The sequence below is a fragment of the Leptopilina heterotoma genome, unplaced genomic scaffold, assembly GCF_015476425.1.
Source record: "Leptopilina heterotoma isolate Lh14 unplaced genomic scaffold, ASM1547642v1 Lhet_169, whole genome shotgun sequence".
Classification (NCBI taxonomy): domain Eukaryota; kingdom Metazoa; phylum Arthropoda; class Insecta; order Hymenoptera; family Figitidae; genus Leptopilina; species Leptopilina heterotoma.
Window position 1 is genome coordinate 1,204,869 of NW_025110885.1, and position 22,747 is coordinate 1,227,615.

General features: G+C 22.6%; 1 protein-coding gene across 8 annotated transcripts in view; it reads right to left on the reverse strand.

The window, feature by feature from the left end:
* LOC122499558 (dystrophin, isoforms A/C/F/G/H-like) overlaps positions 1–22,747 on the reverse strand; it is a 557,697-nt gene that overhangs the window by 435,684 nt on the left and 99,266 nt on the right. For all 8 annotated transcript variants that reach the window (XM_043607986.1, XM_043607985.1, XM_043607988.1 and 5 more), the window contains one exon: positions 4,402–4,577. In XM_043607986.1, coding sequence (XP_043463921.1) covers positions 4,402–4,577 — 176 coding nt within the window. The remainder of the gene's footprint in view (positions 1–4,401; positions 4,578–22,747) is intronic.

A 22,747-nucleotide genomic window follows, 5' to 3' on the forward strand; every position in this document is an offset into this window, starting at 1 on the left:
TATTTTTAAAAATAAATAATTAGTTTTTAATTTTTTATTATCTTTAAAATTAAAACAATTGAAATTTTCAAATTAAATTAAATTTTTAAATTACTTTAGTTTGCGATATTTTGATGGTCTTCAATTTTTTTAAAGTTTCATAGAATTAATTTCTTCACTATAAATAAATTGATATTAAAATCTCTTTTTAAGAAATAGTACCTTTTTTAACGAAGTAAATGTAACTTATTTATAAAAATATTAGATAAATAGTTATATGATGTAAACAAAAGTTTGAAAAAGTATCAATATTCGCGTGAGTCAAAGGCCTGCAAATAAAAAAAAACAATAGTGACAAGAAATGACAGATAATGCCAGTATCGATAATAATCTACTCAAGTCTTAACGATCCATTATTTTTTAAACTTGATAAACTGACTTCTTTTTTTTTTATAAGAAAAGAAAAAAAGAACCGAACCACAATTAAAACCCTTTATAATGAACCAATGACCGAACAGTAGACAAAGTAAAGACCAGATCTAATTAAAATCTTTTCTCCCATTGGATGATAATTCCGTTAAATTATCCGCAAAATTAAAAAAAAAGAATCTCTTTCAATAAGCAAAAAAATGTAAAAATTTTCTCTACCTACGATTTTTAACGAGAATTTTCCCTTCGCTTTTTTGAGGAAATGAATAATGAATACTGAATACAACTCTAATACGAGCAACACATTGACAATTAAGTTATAGAGATATCGTTGAATTGAAACAGGTCACACTTGAAATGCGCCAATTCGTATAAATAATGAATTTGGGGAAGAGGGATTTTTGTTTTGTTTTTTTTTTTTTTAAAGAAAAAGTTGATTTGCTTCATTGAATATAAAGCTCGGAGTAAATTGATGGTTTTAATTTTTCTCTGAATGAAGCCATTTTAGTTCTTTTGTTTATAAAATACAGCTCTGCCATATTTTCGTCAGCTTTTCTTTACCCGCCTCCACTTAATTTACGTACTTTAATTAGTCGAGTCGCCTGGAGCTAGGCCACTTCAAAATTATCGTTCCTCACACAACTTTAACACAGATGAAGGAAAACGACCAAGTTATACGAACAAGAATTTGTAACAGCCCGGCACGCGAGACTTTAAGACAAATATATATATAAAGAAAAATTTTCCGGATCATCCTGAGAAATACAGGAAGACACGTTTCCTTTTTATTACTGCATTTAAATTTTTTTTTTTTTTTGCTTTTGCTCAGTATATGAATGAAAAATATGATTTTACGTTATTGACAGTAAATGTACATTCAGTCGAGAATTGCAAAGACTAATTATTGGACCCACTGTTATTGCCAATATTGACCCAGAACTCGAGGTAAATTTTCGAATTTAAATATTGGACCAATATTCACCCAAGAGTAGAAAAGAAAAAATGTTTATTTTCCTCGCAGCCTACTAATCTATTTAATTGTTTCAAATAAAAATTTTATTTGGCTCATACAATTTTTTTTATTGGCGAAAGTAAATATTTTATTTCAATAAAATAAAATAAAATAAAATAAAAATAATTTGTAAGAATTAAAATTTATTTATAACAAATTTTCTACTATGCTGCCATCTAACGGCATTATAAAATGCTTTGAATTTTAAAATTAATGCATTGAAAATTATTAAATTCTTGAGAAGTATTTATCAAAAAATTACAAAATAATTGAATTCCTTTAAAGTATTTTATCAAGATTTTTTTAAATTATTCAATTCTTGCAGAGAATGTTGTTATTTCAGAAAATAATCGAATTTTTCCAAAAATGATATTAAAATTTTTGTAAATAATTTAATTCTTGATAAGAATTTTAATAAAATGTTAAGAAATAAATAATTTAATTATTTTAATAAATTTATGTAAATCTATGTAAATTTATGTAAAAATTTTTTATAAAATATTATTTTCATGATCAGACGAATAAAATGACAAAATATACATCTTGGACTATTTAAATTGACACTGATCAACAACTTTTACATCTTATTATATAATTTATGTAAATGTTTTGAAAATAGTGCAATTTTTTGAATAATTTGTATTACAGTTTTTGAAAGTAATTGAATTTTAAAAAGAATTTAATTTAAATTTTAAAAAAACCATTTATTAATCATTGTAATTAAGAATTTTAGTATTAAGGGGATTTGAACCTTGATGACGTCACAGTTTGTGCAAAGCATTAGTTTTAAATCTGTGACGTCATCATGGTTCAAATGCCCTTAAAATTTATTTAAAATATTAATAGTAAATTGAATTCTTTTAAAAAATTTAATTCCGTTTTTTATAATAATATTGATTGAAAATTTTAAAAATAATTGAAATTAACAAAGAATTTTATCACAACTTTCAAGAATAACTGAATTTAAAAAAAAATATATTGCAATTTTTAAAAATAAGTTCGAGAAATTTTCTTAAAATTTGCTTTGAAAATAATTGATTTTCTGCAAAGAATTTTTCTATTTATAATACAAAAATAATTGAATTCTTCCAAAAAATCTTATTATTTATAAGAATAATTAATTTCTTCCAAAGAATCATATTATTTATGAGAATAATTGAATTTTAAATTTTTTTTATTTTTTAAAAATAATAAATTAAAATTGTTTTAAAAACAATTAAAAGCCGGCAACAAATTTTATTATTTCTAAAAAATAATAGAATTCTTAATTTCTTAAAAAGTATTTTATTAAATTTTTTTAAAGCATATGAATTCTTTCGAAGAATTTTCTTAAAATTTTTTAAATAATCAAATTTGAGACAATCTAAAATTTTAATTATTTCTAAAAATTAGAAGTGACAGCAATTCTTCTTAAACTCAATTATTTTTTAAATTTTTAGTCTAAAATTCATCTTTAAATACATATCTTTTAAATATTTTGAGAAAGTTATTCCAGAGTTAAATTATTGAAAAACTATTTATTATTAATTATCGTCACTATTAATTATCGTTAGAAATTTTTTAAATTTGATTATTTGTGAAAATAATTGAATTATTTCGAGATATTCTATTAAAATAGCATTGAAAATAATTTAATTGTTCTAAAGAATTTTATTATTTATGAAAATAGTTGAATTTTTGCAAAGAACTTTATTAAAATTTTTTTTTTATTATTAAATTAAATTATTAATTTCTTATTTAAAGAGTTTTATTAAATTTTTCAAAAGTAATTGAAAACTTCCCAAGAATTTTCCTAAAATTTTATAATTATTAAATTTGACAACTTCTGAAATTTAATTATTTCTAAAAATCACTATAAATTTTTCTAAATTCAATTATTTTCTAAAATTTTTAACTGAAATTCGTATTCACATTAATTATTTTTAATTATTTTGAGAAAGTTATTCCAGAGTTAGATTATTAAGAAATTATTTATTATTAATTATCACTAATAATTATTAAAACTTTTTGAAAATAATTAAAATTTACAAAAAATTTTTATCCAAACTTTTGAGAATAATTGAATTTTTTAAAAAAATGTTATTAGAATTTTTTTAAATAATTAAACCCGTTCGAGAAATTTTATTAAAATTTCATGGAAAATAATTGAATTTCTCAGAAGAATTTTATTATTTATAAAAGTATTTGAATTTTACAATTTATGAAAATAATTCAATTGTTTTGAAGAGTTTTATGAAAGTTTTAGAAAATAATTGAATCCTTTCGTGTAATTTTATTACAATGTTTGAAAATATTTGATTTCCTGCGAAAAATGTTAGTAAGTATTTCAAAGCAATTGAATTCTTCCAAAGAAGCTTATAATTGAATTGAATTGAATTGAATTAAACATTGAATAATTGAATTCTTGCAAAAAATTTTTTTTAACTAAAATTTTAATTCTTTCAATTTTATTTTCCTATTCATAATTCTTTTAATTTTGATTCATTTCCTCAAAAAAAAAGACTACTAAACAAAAATGTAAATTTTTGCAAATTTATTCCCCACCAAAAGTGATGATAAATAGTTGAAACCTCCTGCAAAAGAAAATAATAAAGAAAGTCGTACGATTAATTTTCTCCTTTCTTTTTTCATTCTAGTGAGGAATTCCTTTTTTTTTAACCCCGAGAAATGCGAAAGCTCATTTCCTCAAAAACGTTGTTATGCTTTGCAGTCACGGATATGGCGTGAAATCCTCGTGCGTCTCTCGGGTACAAATAGGACTCGTGAGTACTTTGGAAATTGAAGGACCGCCATCCAACTTGTGCATTTACTCGAGCGAGGCAACGAGTGACTATCAAAGCTTGCCGGAAACCCAACATAAGCCTCTAACGACTCTACACCCGTAATTCTAAATCTAGACACATGACATGCAGAAGAAATAACTCTCACACTCACACGCATACACTATATACATAATAAATCATGATTTAGAAAGATCTCACCTGAAGCACTGATTTGTCGTGACTGGCGACGAGGGTTGATGTCGTGCAGGAAGTCGAAGATGAAACGTTACTAATCACAGGAGTTGAAGATGTTAAGGGTGACGAGGGGGCAGGAGAGGCTGCCGACCCCCGACCACTTTCCACTGGTCCAGGTGCTCCTAAACTTTTCTCCAATTCTGCAAAAAGAAAAAAGAAACAATTTTTACTTTCGATTTATACAAAAAAAGTACAATTACAAGGTTGCCAGAAAAGTTATGTTTAAAAATTTTATTTTTTATTTAAACTTAAAAGTTGATTATAAATAATTTAAAATCAACCATAACTTATGTTTGAATTAAATATATTAAATATATTAAATATATTAAATATATTTCAATATATTAAATTAAATATATTATTTCTTTAAATGAACCAAAAAATATGTTTCAATTAAACTTAAATCTGACTGTATGGCAAAGATATTTTGAGTTTGATTTAAAATTTTAAACAAAATATGTTTGAATTAAGTAAACTGTTTTCTCAGTGTAAAGAATATTCTGATTCACTCTAAAAATTATGAGATACTCAAAAAAATGTTCTTCGACACGGAATGATCGCTTTCTTCATGTTTTAGAATAATTAAAGATGACCTAGTGATAAAATCATTATTTTAAAATTTATATTTTATAATATAAGAATATTATTAACTTCTTCAAAATTATTTTCATCATTTCAAGTCAATTATTATTTTCTAAAATTTGAAAATAAACTTTTTCTATACCTAAGTCAATTATTTTTAATAATTTATCAAAAAGTTCTTTGATAATTTTTAAATACAGTTTTTTACAATTCAATTTAACGAAATTTCGATTTGGAAATTCTGCAATTAAAAAATATACATTAGAAAATAAAAACTTGAAATAATTTTAAAATATTTCGATTAAGTTTTCTGAAAAAAAATTGGTTCCATAGAATTTTTAATTAAATGTATGAAATTCAATTATTTACAAAAATTTCAATTATTAGTAACTTCTCCAAAATTCAATTATTATATTTAACTTAAAAGAATCCAATTATTTAGTTATTTAAATATAAACATATAGATGATTTATTAAATAATTAAATGTTTTTTAAAATTGAATTCTTATACATAATTTTATTAACAAATTTTCAAATAATTGAATTCTTTCGACGAATGTTAATTTAATTTTTAAGAATAATTACATTTTTCAAGGAATTTTATTAAAAAATTTAAATAAAATAATTGAAATTCTGCAATGAGTTTTATTATTTTTGAAAATAATTGAATTATTGCGAAGAATTTTATAAAAAAAAAGTCTCAAACAATTGATTTTTTCGAAAAAATTTATGCAAATTTTATTTTGAGTAAAAATAATTGAAAAAAATAATTGAATATTCATGTAGAATTTTGTTAAAATTGTTTTTAAATAATTAAATTCTTTTGGGAAATTTTATTAAAATAATATACATACAAATTATTCAATAAAGCAAAATTTTTGAAAATAATTGAAATTTTCCCTTAAATTTTATTAAAATTTTTGAAAATAATTATTAAATTTTATAACTTTTGAAAATAACTAAATTACTGTAAAGAATGTAATGCCAAAATTTAAAACAATTGATTCTTTCGAAAAAATTTATGTAAATTCTATTTTTAAATAATTGGATTCATGTGAAATTTTTTATTTTCTTTTGAAAATAATAAAATGTTAGTGTCAAATTTTATAAAAATTTTTGTTCAATAATTAAATTCTTTTGGGAAATTTTATTAAAATAAAATATTAAAAACCATTGAATTATAAGAAAAATTTTTGAAAATAATTGAAATTTTGCCATGAATTTTATTAAAATTTTTGAAAATAATTGAATTCTTGTGATGAATACTATTATTTATGAAAATAATTGAATTCTACAATGATTCGTATTGAAATTCCTCAAAATAATTGAATTTTGTCAAAGAATTTTGCTATTTATTTATAAAGATAATTGAAATGTTGACTACAATTTTTTTAGATTGTTTTAAAATTTTAAACAATTGAATTTCAGCGAAGAATTTTAGGAATTTTTAAATTAATTAAATTTTTGTGATGAATATTGTTAGTTTTAAAAATAATTGAATTTTGCAATGGTTTTTTTAAAAAATTTTTTGTAAATAATTGAATTTCTGGAAAGAATTTTGCTATTTATAAAGATAATTGAAATGTTTATGAGAATTTTTAAAATAATTTTTGAATATAATTCAATTTCTAGAAAGAATTTTAATATTTACTAATGAATTCTTTTAAAGAATTGCGTTAAAATTTTTCAAAAAAATACTTCATTAAATGATATTTAAGTAATAACTTTATGGCAGTTCTTCAATAGAATTAAGTAATTTAAAATAAATTATTGTCAGAAATAAAAAAAATTAATGTTTTTTTTAGAATTCGTGGTAATTTCATATGAGGGAAACAAAAAAACAGAAGACATTTAATTTTTCCAGTACTTTTAATAAAAATCCCTGAATTCCCTGATTTTTCTGATCTGTGGCAACCTTGAATTACTACTGAATTTAAGAAGGTCCTTTTTTACACTGAGAAAAAAATTCTATTGAATCAATGAGTAATTTTTTTTCTCACTGTAGTTTCCATTTTTAGATAATAGCCAAATGTCACGAGAATATGTAACATTTTAATGAATAACGCAGATGGTTGTACGCGTAACGCAAGAAAATATGCACAATGGCACTTAATACTAGTTTATACGCAGATTATGCAGCTCACGTTGTCGAGAACTACCCTCCATATTGGGGGAATGATATTTGAAATATAAGCATAGCCCATACGTCGAATACGAAATGCGAAGCTTGTCGATTACTGTTTAGGGCGGATGGAAAAAAATCAATGTACTATATCATCTTCAACTAGACATTTTATAAGAGAAATCCCTAATAAATATTTTTCTCAATAAATTATCTCACATATATATAATAAGGAAACAATAAAACTTTTTCTTCATCGATTCCCGATTATATAAGTTTTTCAACAACTTATTTAATTTTCCCAGAAAAGAATAATCCGTAATACTTTTTCTTCTTCTTTTTTTTCTTTCAAATTTAAATTGTCTACGGTATACTTGAATTATTTTCCAAGCGAGATTAATTTCATTTTAAAGTTAAAAGCGCGCGACATTTAAAAACTTGTTAATTCTTCAAACTTTTATTGATGATGGAGTTTAACTTTCTCTGATATTGCATAAAGTTAAACTACATCAATAAAATGTTTTGAAGAGACCAGAATTGGAAATGCGAAAAGTTTCGCAGAACTTTAAACAAGTTTTCGTATACAGAATATATTTTCGAGTGAGTAGTTTTTCCATTGCAAGTTAACTTGACGAAATAAAAGTTAAAATCAACAATCATATCTATATGTAGATAGTGGAAAAAGAAAAATGATTATTCCAAGATTTTCCCAACACCGAGTGAGAAAAGTCAAATGAGAAGAAAAAAGAAAAAAAAATGTCAACTCTCTTCGATGGATCAAGTTGAGAGAGAGAGAGAGAGAGAGAGAAAAAAAACAAGTTAAGAAAGGTTAAGGAATGGTTTTAAGTTTTCCGAAGAGTGAGATTTAAATATTCTTCTATTGGGAGTAAGTGATGCGACAGATGCAAAAAGAAGTGCAAGACCGGTAAAGTGCCACGAATGAGAATGATAGATTGCACTTCACTACCTACTGACACTCTTAGTATTAAAGGGTAGAAAACTATTGTCGAAGATTCAAACTCATTTTACAATCTTGGCAGACATGCCAAAACCCTACACAATAATATTCCAAAAAGCTTTTTCTAAAGGGATATTTTTTTAACAATGGCATCAATTTATCATTTATAATTTTCGATTTTCCATAGCAAAAAAATTTAAATTAAACATAAAATTGTTTAATTAAAGAATTAAAAATATTTACACATAAGATTTGGATCAAATACATTTTTTTCAAATTAATAAAAAAAATGTATTTGATTTAAATAATTGATTGTCTATTATCAAATAAATATTTACTTGAATCAAACAATTTTTATACTTGAATCAAATAATTTTTACTTAAATCGTACAATTTTTACTTGAATCAAACTTGAATCAAACAACTTTTACTTGAATCAAACAATTTTTACTTGAATCAAATAATTTTTACTTGAATCGAACAATTTTTACTTAAATCAAACAGTTTTTATACCTGAATCAAATAATTTTTACTTGGATCGAACTATTTTTACTTGAATCAAACAATTTTTATACTTTGAATCAAATAAATTTCTTTTTAGTGATGAAACTTAAAATATCTGTGTTATTCAGTCAAAATTTTTTTTAGTTTATTAAAGAGAGAATATAATTATATAATAAAATTCTTTAAAACATAAAAATTTCAATAATAAAAATTTTAATATTTCAAAAAATTACAACTGTAAATTTTAAAATTCAATTATTCTCCAGAATTTTAAAATAAATTTATTCAAAAATTGGGCATTTTTAAAAATTAAATATTTGAATATAAATTATTATTTAATACTAATAATGAATTGAAATTTTCGAAAATATTTGATTTGAAACCTTTTAAAATCTAATTATTTCTAAAATTTTCATTCTTGTTCATCTAAATTCAATTAATTTATAGATTTTTAACTTAAATTCATCTCTAAATTCATTTTTTTAAATTATTTTGAGAAAGTTATTCGAGACACAGTTTTTCTAAAGATATAAAATTCAGACAAAAAACATATTAAAACGTTCCATCTCAACAAATAAAGAATTTTATCAAAATTTAAAAAAAATGGAATTCTGTAGAAAAATTTTCTTAAAATGTAAAAACCAATTGAATTTGAAATCTTCTCGAATTTAATTATTTTAAGAGATTGCTACTACACTTTTCCTAAATTAAATTATTTTCTAGAATTTTTAACTAAAATTTTTCTTTAAATCAAAAAAAAAAAAAAAAATTATTTTTAATTATTTTGAGAAGTTACCTATTTTACAGTTAAATTTTTGAAATACATTATTTAGGTATCATTAATTATCAGTTATAATCACTAAAAATTTTTGAAAATAATTGAATTTACTGGAGAAATTGTATTTAAAATATAATTGAATTTCTGCAAAGAATTTTACTATTACTATAAAAAAATTAATGAATTCTTAATTTCTTAGAAAGAATTTTATCTAATTTTTTAAAAGTATTTGAATGCTTTCAAATAATTTTCTTAAAATTTTTTAAATAATTAAATTTAAAATTTAAAACCTTCGAAAATGTAATTATTTCTAAGAATTGCGCTACTACTATTCCTAAATTCAATTATTTTCACGAAGTTTTAACTAAAACTAGCAACAAATACTTTTTTTGAAATAAAATTAACAATTTTAAAAATAATAGAATTTAAAAATTTTCTAATTTAAATTTTCTTCTTATAAAATTCAAATATGTTCAAAATTTGAAAAAAATTCTCGTAAAAATCCCAATTATCTTTATAAATAACAAAATTCTTTTCCAAAATTCAATTATTTTCATAAATATCAAAAAAATTCTTGTCCTAATTTCAATTATTTTCAAAAATAAAATGCATTTTTCTAATTTCAATGATTTTCAATATCTACTATTTTAATAAAATTTCCCAAGAAGAATTCAATTATTTAAAAAATATTTTAACAAAATTGTATGCAAACATTTAATTATTCTCATAAATAATAAAAATTTTACAGAAATTCAATTATTTTCATAAATAATAAAAATTTCACAGGAATTCAATTATTTTCATAAAAAATAATTTAAAATTCTAGAAAATAATAATTGAATTAAAATGATGAAAATAATTTTGATGAAGTTACAGTAACAATATTTTTATGATATAAAATAATGATTTTATTTCTCGGTCATCTTTAATTATTAAAAAACATGAAGAGATCGATCACTCCAAGTCTTCGACTCAGAGCAATCGATATCGTCATGTTTTATAACAATACTTTTCTTAATTAATTATTTTTTTGATAATTTTATTCAATATTTGAATTATATAAAAAAAGAGTGTTATTTTGTTGCAGTATGTGGAGAAAAAGTTGCATTTTATTAAAATAAGCCAAAAAAAGTCATATTATTCGAGGCTTGAATTATAATTATCCAAAATGGTTTTTTAAACCAAAACAGAAGATACTGTCTATAATAATATTGAAATTAAACTTATAAACATGACTTTAAATAAACAAAATTATGAAAAATCACTTTTGTCTTTGAATTAAATATAAAATATTTTCTCAGCGCGAATATTAAATTTTCAAATACCTGAATCTTTTGGGACGTGTCTTTAATGAAAAATAACACAGACTTCTACTTAATTCTCTTGTGACAAGTATTTCATTCCTTTCGAAAAGGAGACTAATTTGACTCGTTCAACTATTCTCTCCCTCTTAGCGACGTAATCGAATCTTCTGTTCATCCTACCAGCAATTGCTCAAGCTTCATGAAACCTCCGGTGAACGTAGAAAGAAAAGGATAATTAATCTTTCCTTTCGACGGAAATATCGAGTATAAAAACTTTTTTCATACTTTTAATAAGAATCACTGAATTCTAAGTTGATAAGTACGTATTTTAAATAGACACTTAAGGAAAAAAGAATTTAACATTTTTGAAAATATGTACTTTATCCCCTAGAGGTAGAAATAAGACGCCTGTCACATTTAGGCTATTCAATACTCATTAGAGTGTATAAAAAGGGAATAAATGAGAATTCAATTTTTTTTTTCTCTTTCTCACATACGAATACCTAAGCCAGCGTTTTAACGACTGTAATTCGTAAAATTTACGAGCGGTTGAAAGGCGGTTTAATAAGAGTCCAAGTAATTCAGCGAAAGTTAGTGGCGTGTTCAAATCCGCTACCTCTATGGACTTGAGTAAAAGTCCCCAAGCACCGAATTATTTCCACTAGATTTTCACATAAAACGTGTAAACTCAAATTATTGAAAATCTATGAGATGGAGTGAAAACTATTATTTCAGTCCGAAATTAAAACTCGATTCAATTTCACAACATTCCAAAATTTTAAATACTAAAAGCAAAAATATAAACAAAAAAAACCTCAAGGAAAAACACTAAAGCAAATTAATATATTTATTTACTAATTACAACTTCGTGTACTGAATAAATAACAGTAAATCAAAAAATTTTCATCTAAAAAATAATTTACGTCAAGTATTTTTAATTCTATTCCCAAGCTTGATGATATCCTAAGAAAACCTTGTGCGCGGAAATGATAAAAGTTTCAGATCGTAAAAGGCAAAACTTGCTGGTTGAAATAAAAATTTTTCCGTCCTCTAATGGAATTTATACGTCACTATAAAAACATTATAAAAGTGGGGGGAAAAATATTTAATAATTTCTAATCCTTTTTTTTAAACAATTACAATTTTTCATTATTTTAAATTAAAATTTTCGCGAATTTCGATTAATTAAAAAAAAATGTAGCATTTTTATACTTTTCTCAGTCAGAAAACTATTTATTACTATTTTTATTCAACACAATGGTTACATAAAATAATTTGAGGAAAAAAAAGGAAAACGAAAAAATATCATTAAATCATATCAAACTTTCTTTATGTCTTGAAGATAATAGGGTTGGCATTATTATGGTGTCCCCCGAACAAGGAATTCTGTTTATCAGCTCAAGACACTCTTTCGTCTTTTGCTCTTCGTCATTTCATCTACTTTACGAGGCGAGAAAAATCATTTTCGCCATAAGACGTGACGTTAATGCTAAAATACTTTAGTAAATTGCATACCTAATTTAAATATCTTTCAAGTTCGTTTAAGTGATATCACTAGGAGATCAAATTTAATAAAAATCTTGAAAATATTTATTCAAAGTCACAAGGAGCAAAACAATTTTTCTCTCTTTTAATAAATAATCAATAATTGTCACTAAAAACAGTAAAAATTGAATCAGTGAAATTTGGGACTAATTTCCAGAGTTTTATTGATTCAAATTTAGAAGCCAGTAAATAATAATTAAAATTGTGAAAAAATAAAAATTTATTTTAATTTAAAAAGAAGTTAATAAAAATCATCGATTTTAAATTATACTTCCTAATATGTGCACAAAAAAAAATCAATTTCAGAGAGGGAGAGAGCAAAAAAGAAAATAGTTAAAAAAATTCTCTTATACCTGTTCTTTTTATACAATGAAAGGTGTATATACTTGTTTGTTTAAGAGTAGATGAACTCATGTTAGAGTAATAAATAAAGTCGGTCAATATTTATGAAAAATTCATGAGAAAATGGGATATACAATGGACCAACTGTATATAAAAGAGGGTGTATCTAAAAACCACAAAATTGAATCCTCGTTTCGAAAAAAAATCACTTGTTATTCACTGCATAATTTCTCTAGTTTTTCTTTCAAAAAAAAAAAAAATAAATTCTGTTCTATGGAAATTTTCTTTAAATGAAAATTATCACTGAACTAAAAGAAAAAACTCTTCTTTAAAATACCGATTAAATTTTATTAAATGATTCGATTATTATATAATTTTTGCTAAAATCTATTTTAGTACTAAAGAGGAAAAAAAAATTTGATTCAAATACCACTTAATTGACTTAAATAAACATTATTTGATTGAAGTAAATATATGTTCGATAATCAACTAATTAGTTATTTGAATCAAATATATTTTTATTTATTTAATTATTTTATAATAATTTGTTATTTTTCACATTTGTATTTGGTTCTTTTTATTAAAAAATTTTGTTTCCTACAACAAGAAAAAAGATATATTTGACTCAGCGCCAACATAGAATTTTTATTTGGATGAAATAAAATTTTGTTTGCTTCAAATGAAAGTTTTATTTATGCCGAATAAAAATTTTTATTTAAAACAAAAAAATAACCCAGTTGGCTCTGAGACAAATATACTTTAATGTAACTCAAATAAATTATATTTGGTTTAAATAAACACTTTTCTAAAATAGTTTTTAGCTTAAAATAGTAATTTTTTACTTTAAAAATTAACATTTTTATTTAAAAATTTTATAACTTGTAAATTAAATAATTTGAATTCGAAATAATTTAATTTTTGTATAAAATTTTAATGAAAACTTTTAAAAATAATTGAATCATTTCGAAGAATTTTCATAGAATTTTATCAAAACTATTTAAAAATAAATTTAATCTTTCGAGACATTTTAATAGAATTGTAATGAAAATAATTAAATTATTACCACGAATTTTATTATTTATGAAAATAATATAATTGTTATATAGAATTTTGTTTAAATGTTCGAAAACAATAAATTTGATACGAAGAATTTTCTTAAAATTTTTTAAATCAATTGAATTGTTACAAAGAATTTTATTAAAATTTGTTAAAACAATTGAATTTTACGAAGAATTGTATTAAAATTTTTTAAAACAATTGAATTTTACGAAAAATTGTATTAAAACTTTTAAAAGTAATTGAATTTTATAAAGAATTTTTAAAAAGTTATTAAAATAATTGATTTTTTAAAAATTATATTAAAATAATTGAATTTTTAAAAATAATTTAATCTTGCCATGAAAATTAATTAAAATTGTATTGAAAATAATTAAATAATTTTATTATTTTATGAAAATAATTAAAATTCTTGGAAAAAATTTTATTAACATTTTTGAAAAGAATTGAATCTTGTCGAGAAATTTGTTTAAATTGTATTTAAAATAAGTGAATAATTTTGTTATTTATAAAAATAATTGAATTCTTGGGATGAATTTTATTAAAAATTTTAAAGATAATTGAATTCTTTTGAAAAATATCATTATTTATAAGGATAATTGAATTCTTTTAAACAATTTCATTAAAATTTTTAGAAAAAGAATTGAATCTTATCAAAAAATTTCGTTAGAATTGTATTAAAAATAATTAAATTTTTGTGATGAATTTTATTACAATTTTTAAAGATAATTGAATTCTTCTGAAGAATTTCATTATGTATAAGGATACTTGAATTCTATTAAAATCAATTAAATTAAAATTTTTACAAAAAGAATTGAATTTTGTCAAAAAATTTGATTAAAATTGTATTGAAAATAATTGAATTTTTGTGATGGATTTTATTAAAACTTCTAAAAATGAATTTTTTCAAAGAATTTCCTTAAATTTTTTAGGAAATAATTAAGTTTTCATAAAGATTGTTATCAAATTTTTTTTTAAATATTTGAATTCTTGAAAAGAATTTTATTAATTTTTTTAAAATAATTGAATATTTCGGGGAATACAATTATAATAGTATTGAAAATAATTAAATTTCAGGAACAAAAAGTTTTGAACGTTCAAATGAACGAAATATTTTTTGTTAAAAATATTTTCATAGATTATTGATTACAATTCAAATTAAAAACTCAAATTTTACATTTAGAAACATTATAATTAATTTGCTTAATAGTGACGCAAAATTATATTAATCAAAATTTAATTTGAAGAAGAAATAAATAAATTTCGTTCATTTGAACGTTCAAAACTTTAACCTCCTGAATTCCTGAAAAGTATTCGACTATTTATGAAAATAATAAAACATTTTAAAATAATTGAATTGTTACGAAAATTTTCATTAAAATTTTATTGAAAAAAATAATTGAATTTCATTAAAAAAAATACTTAATTGAATTCCTACAAAGAATTTTATTATTTACGAAAATACTAATTAATTAGTTGACTAGTTGAAAAGTGAGTTCTTTTAAATTCAGAATCTAAACTTATTTAAAAATTTAAGTTGCTATTTGAAAATGGAAAATGTTGTAATGTAATTTGCCTAATATTATTTGAATACCCCGTTTCGTGAGCAATCGCGCGTAATATTTGCTAATTAATAGTAATGATTCTATAATAATTATAATATTCCTAATTCGAAAAAATAAACCAACGTTGAAAAACGGAACGCACTTGGATTAGAATAAAAATAATCCTATCTATTTTTCTTTGACGCAGTTTGGAATATAATTTAGCATGCAAAGTTTCAAGTACAGTTCACCTGATAAATAATTCCTTCTCTATTCCTCATTACTCTGTTCTCCTTAAACATGCTAAAGAGCTAGACTGAGTCAGCCAGAGAGGTTCTTGCACGACGTAGACACGAGAGTAGGTACAGCCGTACAAACAAGGACTTCGTTGACGTCGTATGCATAATTCAGTGGCAGACGACGTCGATATATACGCAGACAGATTCTTGATAGTTATGCATATGTTTCCCCATCGACACATCGTAACGTCATACAAGAAAATAAAATACTCACGACAAATTAATTACAATTTCCCATTCCACAAGAATTCACCATATTACCATTAAAAGTACCTTTACAGGAATCCAAAAGAAAAAACTATCTAAATAAAAACAATTTTCTTTACAAAAAAAAGATTAATTATTCCATTCAATTTTTAATCCTACACAAAATGTAAACTAACAATCAGATTTTTTATTTTTCAAAACATTTTTCTGCAAGATTAAGTTCGAGAATTTTCCCATTTTTTTCCATCATCTTACACAATGCCATTGTATACTCTTTTTTCAAATAGAGTTTTTGATTAAAAGTTTTTTTTCTCTTTCTTCCACAATAGCAAAGTTTTACCTCGTTCATCATTTTCAAGAGAGTAAATTTTCATACATTTATTTTTCAAAAAAAAAAAAGTTTCGAAATATTTTTTATTAAAAACAATTTTTGTTTTTTCTTTTTTACAATGATTTTTTTCTTCCAGTTCGAATTTTCTCTGTTAAAAACAATTTTTAAATATTTTCATTCTCAAATATTTCTTTAAAAAAAAAAAAGAAATTTCCATTTATTCAAAAAATATTTCTAACGTTTCAAATAAAGAGGAATACAATTTCAGTGTGATATTTTACTCCACTGAAAATTGATTACTTCGGTGATATTCTTTATTTTTCTTCTTTTCTTTATTGAAAGTAATAGCAGATATCGTCAAAAAATTACTAGAAGCTTCGAGCATCCGATTCAATTTCAAGAGTGACGACGAAGCTCACGGATTTTGTACTTTGAATCACGAGGGAATCACCTACTGAAAGCGTCTGTCGCCCTTTCTCTCTCACTCTCGTATTGCGAGAAAATAGAGATGAACTTTCATGAAAGAAGAAAAACTCGAAGGAGGCGAAGTTAAAAGAAGACGGGAGTACTCAATGAAAAAGTGCAACAGAGTGATCGCCTCTATCCTGATTGTAAATATCTTTATCCATCTAAATACTATGTCCACAAAAGCACAAAATAGTCGAGAAAGAAGGAAAAAATATTTTATAAGAAAGAAAAAAAGAATATTATTGAAATTAATTTATTGAAAATCATTGAATGGTTGCAAAGAATTTTATTTTAAAAATTTGGATAATAATAGAGTTCCTTCAAAGAATTTTATTATTTAGGAAAATAACTGAATTCTCGCAAAGAATTTTATTAAAATTTTTAAAAATCCTAATTAAATTATTTTGAAGAATTTCTTTGAATTTGTTTTTTTAATTAATGGAGTTTCTTTAATAATTTCAATTGCAAATTTTGAAAGCAATTGAATTTTATGAAGAAGAATTTTATTAAAAAGTGAATTGAAAATAATTGAAATCTTACGAAGAATTTTACTATGTATTTATAAAAATAGTTGAATATTGTTACGAAGAATTTATTAAAATTTTAGAACATAATTGAAATTTATGGAAATATTTTAAAATATTTTAATTCATACGAGGAATTCAATGAAAATTGTTTTTGAAAATAATTGAATTCCTCCAAAAAATTTTACTATTTATAAAAATAATTTAATTATTGCGAAGAATTTTACTATTTATAAAAATAATTGAAATGTTTCGAAGAATTGATTAAAATTTTAAGAAAGTATAGGGGAACATAGTCTAGGTCGGCCACCTTTTTGACTTTTGTTTATAACTTTTTTTTAAAAATGAATTTGGACAATTAAAGTATATGGTTGGAAAGTCCTGTTTAATAGGAACATTTTTTCTGTACAAAGTAAATTGACAGGTTTAAAAATGAAAAAGTTATAAAGATTTAAAAAAAAAAAATTTGTAGTCCAGGTTGGCCATTACAGTCAAGGTCGGCCATGTTTAAAATTCAAAGGGCATTAATCGTTAAAAAATAAAATAACATGTTTGGAGTTACGGAAAATTGATTCTTTATTGTTTCCAGTTTGTAACTTAATGAAATAACAAAATAATAACAATAAACAATATAAAAAAATAAATTTAAATAAAAAAAAGTTTTGCACTAAAATATTAATAAAATTAAATAAAAATATTAATAAGATGATCAATTATATTATGAGTTATACAGAATTGCAGTTTTTGCAAATGAAGTAGCTCGTGCTCAACTTTGCGCATTTTAAACACATAGTGGCCGACCTTGACAGTAAGTAACATTACCGAATTGTTGTAACCATAAAGAAATACGTTTCGGGATTCGATTTTTTACTTTGTTTTCCTTTCAACCATGAGTCCCACAAATTTTCTGCATACTTGCCTTGACGATTCAATTTGTTTTTTATCTTTTATTAATGGTTTTTCACATTATGCACAAAACTTTTTTTGAGCTTTTTTTGTACCGACGTCACAGAAAACACAATTTTCGATTTTCCGAAAATGTAATTGAACAAAAAGTTAGGTTTCACTAAGACAAGCTTCGACAAAAATGCGCGTAGGTGGCGCTAGTGAACTTGACAAAAAAACGCGAGTGGCCTACCTAGACAGTAGGCCAACCTTGACTACATTCCCCTATATATTCAAAATAATTGAATTCATCACAAGAATTTTATTATTTTTTGAAAAAAATTGAATTCTTTCAATTTTTTTGACGAATATATTTAAAAATTACATTTAAAGTAATTTAATTTTAATAAAGAAATTTTTAAAAATATTTTGAGAATAATTGAATTATTTATAGAGAATTTTAAATTCTTGTTGAAATTGAATTTTATGGAAATTTTTGAAAATAATTAAATTCTTTCATGTAATTTTATTTAAATTTGATTAAAAATAATAAAATTCCTGCAAAGAATTTTATTATTCATAAAAATGGTTAAATCGTTTTAAAGAATTTATTAAAATTTTAGGAAATAACAAAAAACAAAAGTATAAACGAAAGACAACTTCAGAGTGTGAGGGACAGAAAAAGTGAATGAATGAAAGAACATTCAAATTATTATAGTTAATTTTGAAGTATCTTTCCTTTTACCCCTGTCGCACTTTTTTTCCTTCAAACCTTCTTTTTTATCTCGAATATCAAGAAATTATGTCAACTAAATCTGAAATAGTTTCAAGGCACTCAGGGACTCTTTATTTTTATCTCCCTCAGTCTCTCTACTTAATTTTCTTCAATCCCACAAGAGAAACAAAACAAAACAATCAACACAATTACAAAATATCTCGAGAGTAAATTGTAGAAGGAAATTCAAGGCATGTATAATTAAAAGGAATATAATTGTAAAAAGAAAAAAAAAAAGAAAAAACAAATTACATCATATAATGAAAGAAAAATCTGCGAGAACTATATTTCAAAGGTATATTCGGAAAAGCGAGGGAAAGATTTAATAATAATAATAATAATGATAATAATAATAATCTAAGTGAGAAATGTGTTAAAGAAGCACACCATATGAAGGTGGAAACCCCTCAACATTTGCCGCATTAAGTTCTCAATCTAATAATGTACATAAACGCCTAGGCACTCTGCCTCACAAATACATGTAAACATATATTAAAGCGCAAAATACGTGTGCTGTAAGCAGTTAATGTGCATTGACGTTGGCTGTGGTAAGTACGTACACACCTATATTAAGTGCAATTTACCAATTCCCCACCACCTCAAACTGTAATTTTGAGGCGTCAAACCAATTTTCGGTCACCCATGGTCTAAAATCTTGTTACACTCGTAAAACAATTCTAATATACAAGTCTACATCACCTACGAAAATTTACATAATTTATATTTTAATTGGTAAACTTTACTAATATAAAGTAATTATAGTATATAGTATATAGTAATTATTGGATTTTCGAATTTTCACATGATGAGGTCCATTGTCGATGGACGAAAAGCTTCGTGTTTGAAAATGAATTTAATATGGATTAAAAAATAATAAACAAATCAACATCTTACTAAATTATTGACTACAATCTAAAAAACAAAAACATCTTATATATAAATAGTAATTTTTACTAATTTATTAGTAAACTTTACTATTGCAAATAGTAATTTTCATTAGTAAACTTTACTAATGCACTTTTATGATTTTAAATCGGAAATAATTTAATAATTGCTTAGAATTTTATGAAAATTTTTAAAAATACATACATTTCTTCAAGGAATTTAATTCAAATTGCAAACAAAATAAGTGAATTTTTATAAAGAATTTCATTAAAATTTTTTAAACCAATTTTTTAAAAATAATTGAATTCTTGGAAAGAATTTTTTGAAATAATTGAATTCTTGTGGAAAATTTTATTATAATTTTTAAAAATAATTGAATCTTGACATGAAAATTAAATAAAATTGTATTGACAATAACTGAATAATTTTTTTATCTATGAAAATAGTTCAATTCTTTTCAAGAATATTAAAATTTTTACAAAGAATTGAATCTTGTCGAGAAATTTGTTTAAATTGTATTGAAATAACTGAATTTTTGTGAAGAATTTTAAAATATTTTAAAATAATTGAATTTTGTCAAGAAAATTAAATAAAATTGTATTGAAAATAATTGAATAATTTTGTTATCTAAGAAAATAATTGAATTCCTTTGAAGAATATGATTAAAATTTTTACAAAGAAATACATTTTGTAGAGAAATATGATTAAAATTCTATCAAAAATAATTGAATTCTTGGGATGAATTTTATTAAACTTTTTAAGAAGAACTGAATCTTGTCAAGAATTTTGTTTAAATTGTATTTAAAATAATTGAATAATTTTTTTATCTAAGAAAATAATTGAATTTCTGTGATGAATTTTATTAAAATTTTTCTAAAATAATTGAATTGTGTCAAGAAAATTAAATAAAATTGTATTGAAAGTAATTGAATAATTTTGTTATCTACGAAAATAATTGAATTATTTTGAAGAATATCATTAAAATTTTTTACAAAGAAATAAATTTTGTTGAGAAATTTGATTAAAATTTTTTTTAAAATAATTGAATTTTTGGGATGAATTTCATTAAACTTTTTAAGAATAATTGAATCTTGTCGAGAACATTGTTTAAATTGTATTCAAAATAATTGAATATTTTTTTATTTATAAAAATAATTGAATAATTTTGTTATTTATAAAAATAGTTGAATTCTTGGGATGAATTTTATTAAAATTTTTAAAATTAATTAAATCTTTTCAAAAAATTTAATTAAAATTGTATTAAAAATAATTGAATAATCTTGTTATTTATAAAAATAATTGAATTCTTGGGATAAATTTTATTAACTTTTTTGAAAATATTTGAATTGCTGTGTAGAATTTTGTTAATTAAGCAACTTTTACTTCCGAGATTGTAAATGTATAAATAAACTCTCTTCATTTTACGTGTGTCTGACTAAAACCGATTTTACTACTGTAGAATCTTACAAACTGTTAGAATAAAGAAACACAAAATAAACAAAAAATTATTTCAAATAAAAAACATTTTTCTTTCGTCAATTTTCATCTAAATTTTCTTTTCAAATTTTTCCAAAATTTTTTAATGTTATAAAACTGTGAAATTTCATTGTTAATCAATTAAATTTCATTGATTGAAATCGTGAGAATAAAGTCAGTGAAAAGTCAGCCAAATTACAATGATTGAAATTTTGAGGATAAAAATCCTCTATCAGTGAAATTCGACTGAGAATTAGTAACTCTATTCTCTCAGATTTCAATCAGTGAAATTTTACTGTAAATCTGTTAAAAACGACTAAAAAATAAAAAAAAAATAACAATCAGAAAAGATGTTTAAAGACACATTAGAAAACAAAATATTGTCCAATACAAAAGAGACATTATTGCTCAAGGATTTAAACGACTCTTTCATGACAATTCTATAGAATTCGCGAAAAAAAGACAAGCTTTCCAAGTGAGCGTAAATCTAAACCCTTTCGTGAGATGAAGAAAAATCACTTCTTGGACTTTCCGGGCCAGAGAGAAAACAGGAAAAAAAGAGGAAGCACAGTCGTTTCTAAGATCTTATTACCTGAGGCAAAGAATGGCACATTTAGATGTAAAAGGAGAAAGTTCCCCCCGAATCCTATTGTCAATTCAAGCCCAATTTAAGTCGTGGTAAAACTTTTAACGACTTTTACCTTGCCACTGAATTGACAGAAGAGAAGTAGAAACTTGCGAGAAAAAAAAGAGTGAGAGAGAGAGAGAGAAAGGATGAGCCAAACTTGACGAATAGTTTTGAACTCTCAAAACAGAAAACTTTTTACTTTATTACGCCAATTTTACTTTACATACATATATATAAGCACAAGAAAAATCTTATCTCTTAACACCCTTTAATGTAATAAAAACAACTAAAGGACTTTTAAATATAATTTCTTATGTTCTTTGTAACGTTGTCACGTCACGAAAAAAAAAATTCAATATAACTTCCCAGCACTGAGAGAAATGAAAAAGTAAAAGGATTTAAAGTCCCTTGTGAAATTGACAAACATTGAATTTTCCTCTTAAAAATAATTGCGCTGAAATTAATTTTCAAAGGATTTTTTACTCGGGGAAAAAGTAATATTATTTCGATTTTTCTCCCTATAGTTCCTTAAGTTCTGAACGTTCAAATAAACATTATTTCTCTTCTATTCATTATTTATTGTTACTATTTTTACTTTTATCAAATTTTATTATTAGGAAAAAATAATTTTTGTTATTCTTTATTATTTTTATTATTATTAAATTTTATTAGAATAATGTTGCATTACGTATTTAAAAACAATTTTTAATGTAACAAGTTTAATTTACATTTTTAACTTTTTTTCAATAAATAAAATTGTAAAACAGAGTTTGCTACAAAAATTTTATTTTTTCCCTCACTTTTCCATGATTTACAGACAAAATTCTGACATTTATTAACGAATTTTTTTTAATTGTAAAATTATTCGAACATTGTTCAAATTCAAACCTTTTGAAATTCACTAATTCATAAGAATATTATTATAATAATTCTATTAATTAACTATTCTATTAACTATTAATTATAATAGTTGTATAATAATTCTTCAAAATTATTTTCATCGTTTCAATTCAATTATTATTTTCTAGGATTTTCAACTAAAATTCTTCTTTAAATAAATTTTTTCAACTAAATATATATTAGAAAATAAAAACTTG